This window comes from Anopheles ziemanni, chromosome 3, assembly GCF_943734765.1.
Source record: "Anopheles ziemanni chromosome 3, idAnoZiCoDA_A2_x.2, whole genome shotgun sequence".
Lineage (NCBI taxonomy): Eukaryota > Metazoa > Arthropoda > Insecta > Diptera > Culicidae > Anopheles > Anopheles ziemanni.
The window spans coordinates 65,728,107-65,744,457 of NC_080706.1; the positions used below are offsets into that span (position 1 = coordinate 65,728,107).

General features: G+C 43.4%; 1 protein-coding gene across 1 annotated transcript; it reads left to right on the forward strand.

Annotated features, from left to right (window-relative positions):
- Positions 1–8,531: 8,531 nt before the first annotated feature.
- Positions 8,532–10,240, forward strand: LOC131285288 (UDP-glycosyltransferase UGT5-like). The gene is made up of 3 exons (XM_058314143.1): positions 8,532–8,790; positions 8,868–9,285; positions 9,358–10,240. Exons 1-3 carry the CDS (start codon positions 8,532–8,534, stop codon positions 10,238–10,240), a joined length of 1,560 nt encoding a protein of 519 aa, XP_058170126.1.
- The last annotated feature ends 6,111 nt before the right edge of the window (positions 10,241–16,351 follow it).

Sequence of the window (16,351 nt, forward strand, 5' to 3'; positions counted from 1 at the left end):
TCACAAAAATAAAACAAATAACGTAAAAAAGTCAAGAATGTACCATAAGATATATTTATTCCATCTAATCCATGAAAAACGATATACTGCACGGGACACTTTACAACTCTTCGCCCAAAAACATTGCCACAGACAAGCCCCAAGCAAAATGAGGTAACATAAACATGCTCTAATTTTAGGAAGCTATGCTGTAATCGGCTATATTTTTTTAGCCCCGGGAACAACATAAACCCCAACCCTGGCCGTCGCGGAAAAACCTTAGGAAAGGTTCCCAACGTAAAACCGCCACAGCACGCGGCGCAGCATTGGGAAAGCCAACCAGCGTATGTGTGGCAACCGGGAAGGGCACACGTGTGGCACAGAAAACCGGGAACGGTTTTGCGCAACATTAAACATACTCGGGCAGACCATGGGCCAGTCCGTCGTTAAGAGGGCCGATTGATTGGGCCGGGAGTAGTTTATTTTATGATGCAAGAAACAAGAACGCCCCCATACGGAGCTGGAGTATGGAGCGGGAGTATAGGGTGCGGTCGGTCCAACCGTGCAATCGATTCGATCCGCTGGCGGAAATGGAAAAACTAGGCCATATGTGAAGGGCAACGCTGGGCCCGTAGGAGGAAAACTGACACAGTTCTGCCGTGCGTGAACATTGATACGGCGTTGAGATACGGTGCTCAGTTGCGCAACCAAAGTCAGGTTCTAGAAAATTTATTGTAAATGCAACATGGAAAAAGTTCACCAGAGTGCTTAAAAACTTTTGTTGAATTTATGAAAAGCAAAATAAAACTACAAAATTAAATTCTTGAGTGTCGACATATAGTTCAAAGCATTCATGCAGAAACGAAAGTGGAGAAGTATTAACACTTTGACGAGACGTCCTTCATTTAATTATTCTAAAGAGTGATTTATAGATTTTGAGGAGAGTTTGTGGTAGATCCAATGGTTGGTACAACGTTTTCGAAACAATTTATGCTAACGAAACCCGCTTGCGAAGAGCTGGCAACTAATCCGACCCATTGAACTGCCAGTTGCATGTCGCCATTCCGTATGAGGCAACGTACTCGATCATTGAGCCCCAAACGCCAGCCTTCGTGCAGAAAACAGAGATTTTCTTATATTTTTTTCTTCTAAGGTTCTTGATCGAGCAGTACGTAGCAACTCGAAATGCAAATCACTTGACTCGAATGCACCGCTGATCCATTATTTAAATAATGCAACGGCTTTTCAAGTTTGAGTCAAAACTGCTGCAAAAAGCCTTCAAGAAACCACCTACTTATGCATCCAATTAGGATATATTAGGAGCAAAACTAAACGTGTTACACACCAACCTTGATACCAACGAACCACCGAAGAGAGGAGATTGGAACAAACCCTTTCGCTTCTTTTAGAAACTAAAAAGTACATAAATTAAATATATCGCGGATCTTGGCTGCTTAGTTAGGCATGCTCGATTTATGGCATTTTGGAACCGGTTTGCAATTATTTTGTGAAAGACTAGACGGGGTAGCAAAACGTCCCACTGTTATACTCTGCAGCCTCGCCCAAGTGTCCGGCGATAAATCTTCCAATTGACCCCACCTGCATGAGCAAAGTCGTAGTTATGTTGGCTAGGTATCGTATATCTCATGACCGGTTTAGATAAAATTATTAGCACAACTATATTCCTCGAATCTAACTAAGACTATGTACGAGTCGTCTCATGATCAAACACATTCTCTTTCTCTAAGATAATCTTTCAACAAGGGTATTTATAGTTCAATTTCATTAGAATTCAGCTAATATTTCAATTTTTATTTTATAGGTGCTGACACCACAGTGCTTAAGATTTGCTGAAGCACTTATTCCTTCAATGGCGTAAGCCGATTATCGGAAAGAACTTGACATTGCTTGGGTTTCGACCCAACCCCATCGACTGCTGTGGAGTTTTTCACTTGCGAATCGACTAATGGCCCTTGAGAAACAATGAATTGAGCCTCAATCTCAACAGTCTATCAAACTATCATAATTACAATCGACCATCCATTCCGATCGACGGACAGTTGAACATTTCGCGGGCGCCTCATACGCTATTCCTCGGCGTTAGAGAAGAACGTAGGCAAAGGTGTAAATGCGTGCAGTCGCTGAAAACATCGAACGCGCGTGCTTGGGCAAAATGTAAGTTCTCTAGGAGGTGCGCCACGTTGGTCTCCAAAAGAGCGCGCAACACAAACGCCAAGTTCAAACATTCAATTTACAGTACCGTAGCACGCACGCAATAGGCACGTCCCGGCACGCGTTGGAATACGCTTTGGCAAAGCTTTGCACCGACCAAAACGGGAACTCCACTACGCAATACTGAGAAGAAAGATCCAACTTCGACTCGACTCGTGGCATACGGTGCGTCCCACGTGGGCAGTGCGTCGGAGTGGAAGCCATAAAATTAATGTTCCGGAGCAGGACGTGAGCGTAATTGCGCATCAACAAGCGCTCCGGAGAAGCCTACAGCTTTTTTTTGTAAGTGAGCTATCTTGTGTATGCTGCCACATACATATTCATCCAGGATTTACTATAGGGGTTTCTGGGGTGATACGCACTCCTTAAGGAAAACTTTGCCGATTCCATTGTCGATTTTATCAATTCATTTGGTTCAAACTAACCTACCTGAAGAGCAATTCCTTCCTATTTTGTTAAAAAATGTATTAATTTTCACAAATTTCTAAAAAGCTCAATTTTTGATATCTGGTTGAGGCAAAATGCACCTGTGCTGGGTTAAAATGTACCATAAAGCAAGCCGTAGACGTTACATATTAATCTGCACAGATGTTTGACGTCTACAGCCTTTCCTTAGCTCTTTCCAACATCCCTCGAGATATTCGGGATATCTGGAGGGATGTTTGACAGACGATGGGTACGAGAGAACAAAGCAAATCTGTAGACGTCAAAGATCTGCACAGATTAATATGTGACGTCTACGGGCTGCTTAACACCCAAAACAGTGAGGTAAAATGCACCCCTCCTCAAATCGCCAAATTTGGATCAATTAAAAAGTACAAATATTTCATGTGACTTCACCGAGGGTAAATTAAGTTCAAGGAAACATTATTAATCTTTTATTAATCAAAATCTTTATTTTGAATGATTGTATTTTTTTTAGCCTGTTAACAAAGTTTGCCTCGACCCGCAAGGTCCATTATGCCCCCGTTCATAGTTCAACACATTTTTAATTTAAATACAACTAAATACGCACACTTAAGGAGATTTTTTTATGAAATTAAATTGATTTTAATAAACAGAACCCTACATGCCATGTTTAAAAAGAATAACTCTTGCTGTTTTATTCCTTAGAAAAAATACATAATTTATGTTGATGTAGAGGATGCCCATGTTTTAACTCACTCTTGCAAGGTGACAACTTTTTCTCAACCAAAACACGTTTTTTATAGGAGATCGTAAAAGCTGCGTTTTGCCTCGGGGGTGCATATTACCCTAGTCATCCCTACATGAATAGATTAAATTGTGGAGGAAAGTGAGTGAGGAAGTGATACTGAATCTTTCCGCTTTCTCTCGCGACGATTGATTGATGGTGTTTGATTGATGGAAGTATGTGAGAGCATCCACCCTTAACACCACAATCAGTGCGCTTTTATTGCTCTTTTTAAAAAATTATTTAGATCATCATCTTTTAAAGTCTAGTTTATGTATTTTGACACACACAAAAGAATAGAAAAATAATAATATGATCGACCCTACATCAATGATGCTTTTAAATGATCAGTAAGAGTAAAATACAAATCATCACATGATGTTTCCAATTTACACTAATATGCATGCTCTTGTGTAAATTAAAGATATGATAACGACTTTCGTATCGATCGGTGCTATTTATTGCAATTTCCCGTCTACCGTAACTTTAACTTGAAAAATCGATACAATTGCAGCAAAGAAGGTAATAGTTTCGTAATAAAGCTGAAGTGATTTTATTTTCAGCATTTTTATGAGGCAGCATCATTCAATGTACAATGCCTTTAAGGGTTAAGAAAAATAAGTAAAGGTTTTTCGTAAAAGAACCTCTTCGATGATTGATTACAGACACTATAAAACCTTTAAATAACAATAACTGACACCAACAAACGCAAATTCACTTGAACGTACTTTGAAAAGCATCATAGTTTGTTGTACAGTCGAAAACCCCAATTGGCGTTGGAGAGTTCTAACATCTTTATTAACGTTGTACGGACAGCTTTAACTCATGTGTTAATTGGTTGTGCTAGGCAAAAAAACACGAATGCTTCCAAAACAAAGAAAATGTTGCACTCCACTTGGTCGGCGAGGTCATTGAAATGAATGCATTTGAACGAGTTCCGCTTGTCGTCAAGTGACAGTGACGTTTCGACTCGAAAGATAACACTCAATTGCCCTTCCCGCATAAGGATTTTCCAAGTCGACCAAGTCATTGTAGGAGCTTCCTGCTCTACTTTTTTTCCAGGTGGGTTGCACCCTCTTGTGCTTCGTTCGTTTTTGGTGTTGCCTCCCTGGCGGGCCCTTCGACTCAAAAGGTGTCATTCAACCGACTTTCGACACCCTGGGCCGAAAGAAGGCCAACCATGTCGAGTGGACCAAGCCGAAGCGAAACATCACACGGACACAAGAAAGGACAACGAACGGGCGGGCGCCGCTCGTAGGTGCTAAAAATAGTGCCGTCTTTGGACTGTCGGGGCCTTCCGGCGTAGCGACAAAAAGATGACAGGATGACACGGCGACCGGAGTGCCATTATTATGTCGGTCTCTCTCCCCACCCCGGTTGGCGCTCCCCGTTTCGCCACCCCTGTTGGAGAAGCTCCACGAACGTGCCCCGTGTCGTGTCATTTCCAAGCGAAAAACTGCAAATTTTCCGCCCGACCGTGTGTTAATCTGTGTTCCTGCTTTCGCCTGCTTTCCTGCCGCGGCGAGATCGACGACCGCTCGAACCGACGAACCGACGGCTCAGAATGCAGCTCATTAACGGGACATTGGTGGGGCTTGTGGTTGGCCACCCCCCCGGTTCGAAGAAAGTATTACATTTTCGTTTAACCGCAGCCGGAGAGGAAGTAGTTGCGCGGGCACTGTTTATTGTTCGGAAATTGATTGGAATTTTTAATTTTACACCAAAAGCCGCCCCGTTTCCTGCCATCGGGCGCGCCCAGCTTCACTGCATCGGAAGTGGCGGAAGTAACGGAACGGAGAGCAGATTCTAGCCACGATCGCCATGTTTTCTTTTTATGTTGTTAATTGAAGGGTTTCAATTTTACAGAGATTTTTTATATTTCTCCGCTGCGTATGGAACCGTTTTTAAGGTGAGATGTAACGTACCGAAAACCTCCCCAGAAATTTGTTAAAATCAAGAGATCATTCAAAGAAAAAAAACATAAAGAATCATATGCTTTTATGTCGGTGCAAATCTCGACAGAGCATATGTAGACAATTGTAAACGGGACCACACACTTCATCTTTTTCCAAATTTCCATTTTAGTATCTTTACACCACAGCCCTGCGGAAAGCGCTAAGAGGTAGACCATAAACCCTTAATTATACTATTTTTCACCACATTTGAATATGCAGCTGGTGACAGCGAAGAAATCAACATTTGAACAACCGAACCGTTCATCGTACGAGCCGAAAAAGGCTATTGATAGAAAGGGATAATAAAAATTTAAATAACCTGATTCCTAGTCGCTTATGCCGTGTCGGGAAGCCGTTTACCACCCGGTACCGTTCGGAGGTAGGTAGTCCGCTTTTGCGTGGCAATACAACGCGCAAAAAGGCTACCAATAGTTATCTAATTTTATCGCACAACCTCCACAACCAGGTGAAGAAAGCAGAACGTTCTGGGAAATGGGGAAAATTACACCCACCCACTCAGGCTAGGTGAGTCCACTGGGAGGGGAGGACGAACTATTATTTTCCCCCATTCTAACGCCCGGGGTTCGCCTGTTAGCCCTTACCCAGCTGGTGGAGGAACCGTACCGAAAGAGACTCCTAAAAAGTGCAACACATAATCCAATTAACGGCGTCCGGCGACGGAGGACGAAAGGTGCGCCGGATACAGCGGGTGGAGTAATGACATTTGCTAACATGAAGATGGCGTGGTGAAAAGGTGCCAGGGAAAACTTGCATGTTGCATTCTGCATGGACTGTGACCTTATCAGAAAAACAGTATCATTTCATCGTTGCGTAAAGTTTGGTTTTCGTTTTAAAAGGGATGACGTTGGTAGCACGCAAAAGCTAGATCGTTAATTTGTGTGTGAAATGCATAGACATTGTTTGTTCATCATTCACACTCAATTTTTCCACCGTTAAACCTCGTTTAAGCTCACCTAGGCGCAATTGAATTCAAGCCTGTTCCGTTCAAGAAAGTAAACACAGAAATAAAGAACTAGAGCTATGGAGGAGCGTGTCCAGGTGTCAAACTGTAAGCGGTTTCTGTTATCGGTTGAAAAATCGAGGACAAACGAGATTTGGTAGAGTCACAACAATACCATCCAGGTATTAAAAGAAAGGGGGTGTAAGTGCCAGGCAATAAAGTCGCTCTCTTCCACTCGAACCAGCAAAGGAGTAAGTTCATAGAAAACATCCGAAACTCTATCCGAACCGCGAAGCGACATCCCCACAAATTATAGCAAGCACCCCCGAATTCGATTTATTTTTAAACTACATTGACAGCAACTGTCAGAATTCACTTTAACTGCTGCTCAGTTTTATTATAATCAACATCGTTCAAGCGCACGCATTTAGTTTCTATACGTAACCCCAAATTCCCCAAATCTGGAGCCGCGAGTAGAGAGCGCGAGGAAAACACTTCGTCGTGGCCTAGAATCGGTGACTGGATTGGCGCAAGACTGCTTGCCGAAATGAACAAATCCTTGTTCTGGAGTTTGCTGGCAAATGCGTTCGAGAATTCGTCCACTACAAACGTGACAACTGTGACCATGATATGGATCGGTAAACGTGTCACGTAGTTCTTCATCCGCACGATACACGGGATCGATCGGTTCGTCAAACGGTGGCGATGGTGTGTGTGTGTGTATGTGTGCTCTGGCCTGCTCCGGTCCCGAACACCGGATTTAATACGGTCTTCTTTAATAAATGCAAATGGAAGGATCAACCAGGCGAACCATGAAAGTGCTAGTGGTTTTTGGCACATGCTCGTCAAACCAAACCCGGCACGATTGCACCCGGGATGCGCCTTTGGCGACCATACACACGAATCCATCCTGCATCAGGTTCCCTTTGCATCAGTGTTCTTTTTTTCACTTTCTTCTTTGAGCACACTAAAGATGTAAATTTCAACCAATATCTGGGGCTCCGGGCGGGCGAAATGCGAAACCCTATCGTTCGTCTACCATGGTGCCGCCTGGAAGGATGTGAAGGAATACGGGCGACAAACATGCACATGAAAGTGAAATCGATATTGCACGTACGATTTTTTGCATGCCGGCCACAGCAGGATAAAGTATCCGATCGCAAAAAAGTTTTTTACAAGATGGATTGTGGGTAAAATTACTCCAATCTATCGAGCGAAATCGGAACTTTTTTAATGTTAAGATCTTAAAGCTGTGCAAAACTTTTCTGTTACATGCTATAAAGTACCTTGGCAACCTAGTTTGATAAATTTTATCACACAAAAAGAAATCTTGTATACATAAAAAGCTACAAGGCAAGAGTTTGCAATCTCTTTAATAGCTTTCTTGAACTAGTATTTACGTTTGTAGTGTTTTTCCATACTCTTTTACTTGTATATACTCCTGTATCGAAACATCCTGGTAATGTTCAGTTACGCATTGTCGACCTACTTGCTACTGAAGGAGTCCAAATTGCGAACGAAATGTCCATTATGGAGGTCCGGAAGTCACTGAAGGGGATATCCATAATTTGGAAAGTGTTCCAAAGAAATTAGAAAGGAAACCGAGTGGTGATTCAAAAACAACCAGGCAATAGGGCAATATTACAACATCAAAAAACTACAACATCATGCCGTGTAATACCGGTATCAAATTCAGCTGATAGTCTGGCCTTCTCTAACTACTGTGGTTTTTGATAAGACAGAGCATTTAGCGAACACTCGATTATGTAGTCCTGGGCAATGAGATACTTTAAACAACAGATAAATGACTAAAACCAGCGCCTGGTATCAAATGCAATCGAACGCTGCTGGCAAACAAATCATCCACCACACGCAAGTCATTGTCGGTTCCCATCGAACGTAAGACTCTCATTGGCCGGGACCATTACTTGCATTCCCCAAGAATCGTCAGACACGGCATCACTCAGCAAAATAAATCACCGTCGAAACAAATACACTCAGCAACGCGATTATACACAGCAGTTGCTGGCGTCGTTATCAATCTCCTGGGCGATAAAACCAAACGCAGTCCGGATTCGTTCGTTCTAAGCGCTATAAAATATAGTGCCTTTAACTCCCGGCAGGTGCAGTGCGGTTGTCCATCGCTGGCAGAGTGGATTGTGCTGTGTACTGGATTGGATTGTGGATTAGAACGAAGTTCGGGAGTTTTAAGATGAGGAATTGGAACCAAGTGCCCATCGGGTACGGTTTACTGTGGATCGTAGGGTGCACGCTTCTCCAGCTGTCGGCAGCCTATCGGATACTGGGAATCAACACCAGCCCCAGCCGGTCCCATGTGATCGTACAGGATGCTCTGATGAAAGAGCTCGCACGGCGCGGACACCACGTGACCATGGTTAGCCCGTACAGTGAGTCGGAGCAGGTGCCCAACTATCGCAAAATCACAATCGAAATGGATTCTTGGGGCAAAGGTATGTTGTTACGATGGCTATGGCTGCAGATAAGTTACAGCGTGACGTGTTGTGTTTTACCGTTTTTGTATATGTAGATCTCACCAAAAACATTCTGAGCAACAGCAACAACCGGGTGGCAATGATGAAAATGATGCCACAGATGCTCGAGCTTAGTGCGGCCGGTGTCAACAGAACCCTACGCTCGCCGGAGGTACAGGCCGTGCTGCAGGACAAGGAAGGATACGATCTGCTGATTACCGGCATCCTGGGTGATGCGGTGTTAGGACTCACGCACGTCCTCCAGGTTCCGGCGGTGATCGTCTGCCCGAACGCAGCAATGCAAATCGTCAACTCGATGGTCGGTAATCCAACGCCACTGGCGACCATTCCGAGCATGATGTTGGGTCTGTCGAATCCGATGTCGTTCGGCGCTCGTTTGGCCAACGTAGCCGGTGCGTTGTTTGATGAAGTGTTCGGCTATCTATGGGTCTACTACCAACGCAACATTTACAAGTGAGTATAGCACTTAAGCACAGTTCTATTCGGAGATATTGATAGACATTGTCGTCGGTTTTAACCTTCTAGTGAACTGTTTCCTTCGGTCACCCATCCATCGTACGACGATGTGAAAAAGAACGTTTCACTGGTGTTGCTGAACCATCACGTCAGCAAAGGATCACCCCGTCCGTACCTACCGACGATGGTGGAAGTTGGTGGGCTACAGATCAAAGAGAAACCCTTGCCACTTCCTGCGGACATCCAACGATGGATCGACGGAGCCGAACACGGGGTCATCTTCTTCAGCTTGGGCACGAATCTGCTTAGCTCGTCCATGCCGCCGGAAAAGCTGGACGCAGTTCTGGAAACATTCCGCAAGCTAAAGCAACGCGTCATCTGGAAGTGGGATACGCAGGATATGCCGAACAAGCCGGCCAACGTGATGCTGAAGGAGTGGCTTCCGCAAGACGACATTCTGGCGCATCCCAACGTGCGGCTCTTCATCATGCACGGTGGGCTGGGTGGAATCGCGGAGGCGCTCTACCACGGTGTCCCGCTGGTGGGCATTCCGATGTTCGGCGATCAGCCACTCAATTTGGCCAAGGTAGAAGAGGAGGGTTGGGTGTACGTGCTGGAGTACAAGGATCTCAACGAGCAAACGCTGACCAAAGCGATCGAGGAGGTGTTGGACAATCCACGCTACCGGGAGAACGTACAGCGGTTGTCGCAGCTATATCGCGATCGTCCCCAGAGTGCCATGGAGACTGCCGTCTACTGGACGGAGTACGTCATTCGACATAAGGGAGCGCACCATCTGCGCTATGTGGGGGTGGATATGCCATTCTGGAAGCGCCATTCGATGGATGTGTTCGCTTTCCTGGGAGGTGCGGTGTTCGTTCTCGCCAAAGTAATCTCTATGGGCTGCAGATTGTGCTGTCGACGAAAAGCAGCTAAGCTGAAGCGTCAGTAGAAGAATGGTCTCCCACGACAAATGGCGCATCTTTTTGTCAGTATTTCAATTCCTAATAGTACATGCCATAGTGATGGTAAATTCTGAACTGTTCTATTGATAATTTTTACAATTCCATCAACAATTTAGACACTCCACGTGTTTAGTATTATAATTTTAATTACTGTGAGATGTGTCCGAATGACTTTTGAAAGCAAACGTGCTCTTAAAGGTAATTTCATGTTAAATCAGTGTCATTCCTATTGATCGAATACATTGACGTAGTTTCCCATCGCTCCAAACATTGTACCACCTCTGACTAAAACCGGATGGCGATTGATATTTTTATCCCGCAACTTAATTAGCATGCCGCGCCATCGTTCATCAACTGGAAACGTATGGCTGAGAGTGAGCGTAAATCAAGCGTGCGAGTGTCGACGGTTTTCGGTTATAACTTAATTATACATGCAAAACTAGTACTCCTTCAAAACGTGCCATTTTTCGTACAGCTGGCGTAACATTAGTTATTCACATACGGCCATAAAGCCTGTGCATGCTATGGAAGCAAAATCATAGCATCCGTTTATTGATAGGATTGCCGAAGATTCCGGAGAGATCCGACGGATTCTTGGTATTTTGTCCGCTATAAAACGATAGTCAGATGTCAGCTAGAGGATATAAACTTGAAGCTATTTATTATATGTGGCACGATATCCCCTAGTGGGACAATGCCTCTCTCCGAAGAGAGTTTGTGTGACCGAAAGACGGTATATTATAGATCGGTGGTCAGTCGTTCGTAATACCGGAGGGAGCCAGACTCGAGATTCGATCCCACCCCTGTGGTGTGGTGTTTCCTCGCGCTACCACTGCGCCATGGGCACCCCCTTGAAGCTATTTGCTAAACCCAAAAAACATTAAGATTTATAGAGCACGAAAAACAATATAAAATCTGTTGAAACTTAGGGCCTTATCTTAATTGGTTAAAACAACGACATGTGATACATGTTAATGTATTTGATTGCAGGAGAGAGTTGTAAATTCCTATGACACAGCTATTCTTTAATCCAGTTTTTTGTTTCTTCAGACGCCACTATTAATAAAAAAAAAAATTGGGATCTAACCACAACGAAGACGGAATCGTTTCTTGCTAACATATCGCCGGACACGCAAAGGCTCTCGCGGACACGCCACCAGGCGATAGCGGATCTTAATTTACGGTCTCCAACAACACATCCAATATTCGGCTGTAAATACCCAAATAATGCCAATGACCGGTTATGTCACCAGCTGTTTTCCTTGTTCGTTTCCATCATATGTCCCCGGCGTGACGGTTTATCCAGAGCGAACCAGCTCGCTGTCCAGCGTTCTCGTGCCGGTCCGGGAAGTAACGGAACGGTAACGATAATTGCGCACCAGAAGACGAAAATAAACTTCTCCTCCGTTCAGGCCGTTCGATTTGGGGATGCATATTTTATGGACCACACTCAATCAGCCATCGTTTCCACTTCACTACAGCCCGAAATGGACACCATTTTCAACCGCAAAAGAGTCATTTCTTGACCTCCCTCCCCCCTCACCATCCTTCCCAGGTAGGGAAAGCAGTGTGTAACCGCTCGATTGCGTGTTTGGTCGACCGGGAAAGTTATTTTTTTTATTTAGGTTTTAGAGACGTCACTTGAGGGTTCAATATTAGCTCTACTTAACTTGAGAAGCGGTGAAATCATTGTAACGGGAATACAATAACCGAACCACTCGAAATAGAGGACCATGCAAACACACAGTCGAATGTGAACGACACCGCAGCGTGTGTATTCAAAGTCAAATTTGCATTATAAAAACGATTTTATGATGTCAACTTTTTGTTCCTCGCAAAAACGCTTCTCGCGACAGCAAAAGAAAGTTTCCCCCAATACGTAAGGAATGCTCTCATCAAATGGTGTTAAGCGAAAAAGAAAATAGCGAGAGGGGATGAAGAAACCGCCAATAAAATCTAGAAACTTGATTTCGGTTCGGAAAGAGGTCCATGAAGTTGAGCTAATTAACCTAAACGATGGATGAAACATGTTCGGTTTGGGAAGTCACACCATTCTGAAGGCGGTATCGGTAGGGCATGCTTCTATTGTTTCTTTTTTCAACTTACCCATTCTCGATCAGACTTATTTGATAAAGATTAGAAGCTTTTGTCGAGATAGAATGCAACCAAATGCAACGTACCTGTGGAGAGAAAGATAACAAAGGGACGAAAATTCGTAAAATTGCTTAAATTAAAGTTACAGTTTGGTTTGAAAGAAGTTGTGTTTCTTAAAAAAACCTAAAGACACACATAGACACATACTTGAAGTTTAACGAAATCATGCGTTAATTGAGAATCAAGAGTAAATTATATTTTAAGGTCATTCAAACGTCTGAGGAGTCGTCATCAAAATATTCTAATCTTATCAAAATTCATATCTCAAAAGCATTTCTCAGTCCTCAGTTTAACAATGCCTTCGTGCCCCGTTGGCTCTATCTCTGGTACTCCAGTTTGAAGATGAGGAATGGACTTTTACAATCCAAAGGCGGCGGATATCGGGATTTTAATTCGAAAGCTTTTTTTACTTCGTACGGTGTCGACGCCGACTCGTTACGATCGTTAATTTTTTCGAGACGCCACAGCGCGCAGGGTGTTGCTGGTAGCGAACGTCAAGAAGTTCCACAAAAGCCACTGAACTCTCGCCCCAAAAGCTCGCCACAGCTTCGTTTGCGGGTTTGGAGACCATCGACCCGAAAAAAATAACACACACACCTCGGTGCTTGTACAACTTTCGGAGTTCAAAATCGGAGTTTCTACGGATTTGAGCTAAAACTTTGTTTGTTTGGAAGTACGCTCCGAAACGTCGCATGAATTGCGCAGCATTACTTCAAAGCACCCACAACTCCTACTGTCGAGTCGTTCGTCCAGTTTTCAGTTCAGCAGTCCTAAAAGCTAAAGCAGTCCTCGTAACACCCCACCCACCAAGCATCTCCTGCTGCTAATGGGTGGGCGTTGTATGACGAGCTCTTGATGGGTTTGGCAGTGAACGTTTAGGCTGCTCCGAAAGGCGGCGGGCGTGTAAAAATTAAGATCCGTTATGAAGGTTCTTGAGGCAACCGAAATAAAGCGTCTGAAAGTAAACCGGCCGTGACGAGATAATGCACCGGCCGTGCTAAATTTCACGTGCAAGGCCGGGAGAAGACACAAGAATAAAGAAGGAATCAGTATTCTTAATTCTCGAATTCGCTAAAGTCCAAAATTATAGCTGAACTTTAGTTCGCGTTTCGCCATCGTAAAAGCGTGAGGAAGGCCGGCATAATAACAGGTAACGCAGGTTAATATAACGCCTTTCCGGGCGCAGGTTTCGGTTACAGTCACGAGCAGTACTAAGTGCACTGACTGCCTCTTCATCCATTTCTACCATCTGACCACGATTTTCCATTCGCCATCCACGAATAAAAAAACAAACTACGCCCGAGAACTCGCTGTAATCGGCTTTCGCGAAGATGCCCACTAGGGATGCTGCAGTGGGCACGACTTATCCAATCCATGTAAGGAATCCGCGCCTACCCTTTTCCTAATCCCTTAGTTCGTTATCCTCTATATTTAACCGCAGCTTGCGTGCACCGAGCCGGAAAACGTGTCCATTCAGAACGATCTTGTCGTGGGTTTCCGAACTCATGGGGGATGTGGAAGTGAACCCACCGGAAGGCTAACATAATTCCAAGGAACGTAGAACATGATGGAAATGCATGCAATGATGAAATACCCGTCTATTGGTAAGTGGTTTAACTAATCTCCTGTTTACAGAAGTGCAGATTTCTCTGTATCGACAAATTGCCGATGCGTGCCGCTGTTATCTAAGACGCCAGCAGCAAATAGTGACTAAACGATCCCGTCTTGTCTCGAACTTCATGAATTTCGCTGAATTTTCCCTAAATCTCTGTAGGATATTCCATGAATAATGAATTTTGGCGAAACAAATATTGCACCCAGCTTTTCGTACCACAACTGTTACAATGTTATAACTTGCGTGTCTTTCCATGAAGGTTCGATGCAAAAGGAAAAAAAACACTCCATCCGCACAGGTTTTTCTTCAGCGACCGTGAGTTTAATGTGGCAAATTAAGTGTTTAGAGCAATTTAATCGAGAACCTTTCTGCCCACGGACACTCGAGCAGTTGTTTTGCAATCGAATACCAACCTTCAATACGAGGGTTGCCTTTTAAGTTTCGGGATTTGAAAAAACTGGTGATGCAATCTGTTAGTTAACAATTTTATCGTATAGTTTGACGTTTTTGAGGTTATACGTACTCAGAACGTTTTGACATACGAGCGCTATTTGTGTTGTTAAAAAAATGTTCAAAGTGTCAATGTCCGCCAAATTGTGGAATTGTGTCGTGGACATTTTCGTGCAATTATTTTTTGCAACTTTCGATGTGAATTGACACAGCAGTAGTGCATGAATGAACTTAATTCAACTTTTGGCGATGAAGCTCCATCAATGATCAGTATTTATCGATGGTTTGGAGAATTAAATCGTGATTGGAGTTCACTCCAAGATTAATTTCGTGAAGGTCGTCCAAAATCAGTTGTCGTTCCGAAAACAATTGATGCTGTGCGTGAACGGATATTGCAAGATCGTCATGTGACTTTTTGTGAGATAGAGACAACCTTAGGTATTACTGGGACCAGCATATACTTAATATTGCATGAACATTTATCTGTCAAAAAAATTTGCTCGTGTTGGATTCCACACAATTTGTCAATCTCTCAGAAAAAGACTCGTGTCGATTGGTCCGAAGAAATGCTCGAAAAATACGATTGCGGTGCTTCAAAACTCGTCTTTAATATCGTGATAGGTGATGAGTCGTGGATTTACGTGAATGAGCCAGAAACTAAACTGCAATCGGCTGTATGGGTGTTTCAAGATGAGCCGAATCCAACAAAAGTTGTTCACGCACGAAGCACTTCCAAGCAAATGGTCGCATGTTTTTTTTCGGAAAAACTGGATTTATCGCAACCAAACCTCTAGAACAACGCAGAACAGTCTATTCTGAGTGATACACAACAATTAGTTTGCCAGTTGTCTTCCAAGAAATCAAGAAATTCAACCGCCGTCGACGGATCACCCGTCACCACGACAATGCGAGCTCTCACACATCGGCTCAAACAACTGCAGTTTTGAGTACTCAAAACATCGATTTGATGAGTCATCCGCCATATAGTCCTGGATCTAGCACCAAATGACTTCTTTTAATTCCCTTACGTAAAAAACAAACTTAGAGGTCAACGTTTTTCAACACCTGAAGAAGCGAAGATCTCTCAAAAAAGGCTCGTGTCGATTGAAACTTTAGACATTTTTTTAACAACACAAATAGCGTTCGTATGTCAAAACGTTCTAAGAACGGATAACCTCAAAAACGTCAAACTATACGATAAAATTGTTAGTTGGTAGATTGCATCACTAGTTTTTCCATATCCCGAAACTTAAAAGGCAACCCTCGTACCACGCTCGTACGTTCTGCGCCATCGTTTCTCGTCCAAGGTAAATTACCACCAAAGAAAAATAAAACGGCGGTTCCACCAGTGAAGTGAAACAAATAACCAACAGTTTGAAAAGAACACATGCTGGAGCTGCATACAAGCTCGTTTCGGCTTTTCCCAGGCCTTTTTTCGTGGACCACTTTAGTTGCAACCGTCCGTTGAGCCAAATGTCTGCGGTGGAACCATGTTTTGGCTTAACATTTAATGACAACGTTCCGTACTTCTTACTTTTCGCTGACGTGCTCCATCTGCTGGGAAAAAAAAACTCTTCATCGACATTTTTCCATTATGCTCGAACATATGCTGTTCCTAGGGAGGGGAAATTGGAATGGGGAAATTGAATTTTACCAATATGAAATAAATGAAGTACATACAAATAAAATTTAATTATGGCGTCGTTTTAATTTTCATCCAGGATAAAGTTCATCTCAAAGCAATTAAAAAAGTTGAGAAATATATTTTGAATGGTGTTTGTACACTGTACTTTCATTTATAAATTGAAATGCAATTGCTATATTTTTTTTCAAATCTATAAAACTTCTGCTCATAGAATACTGAAAGTGAAAAATAGAA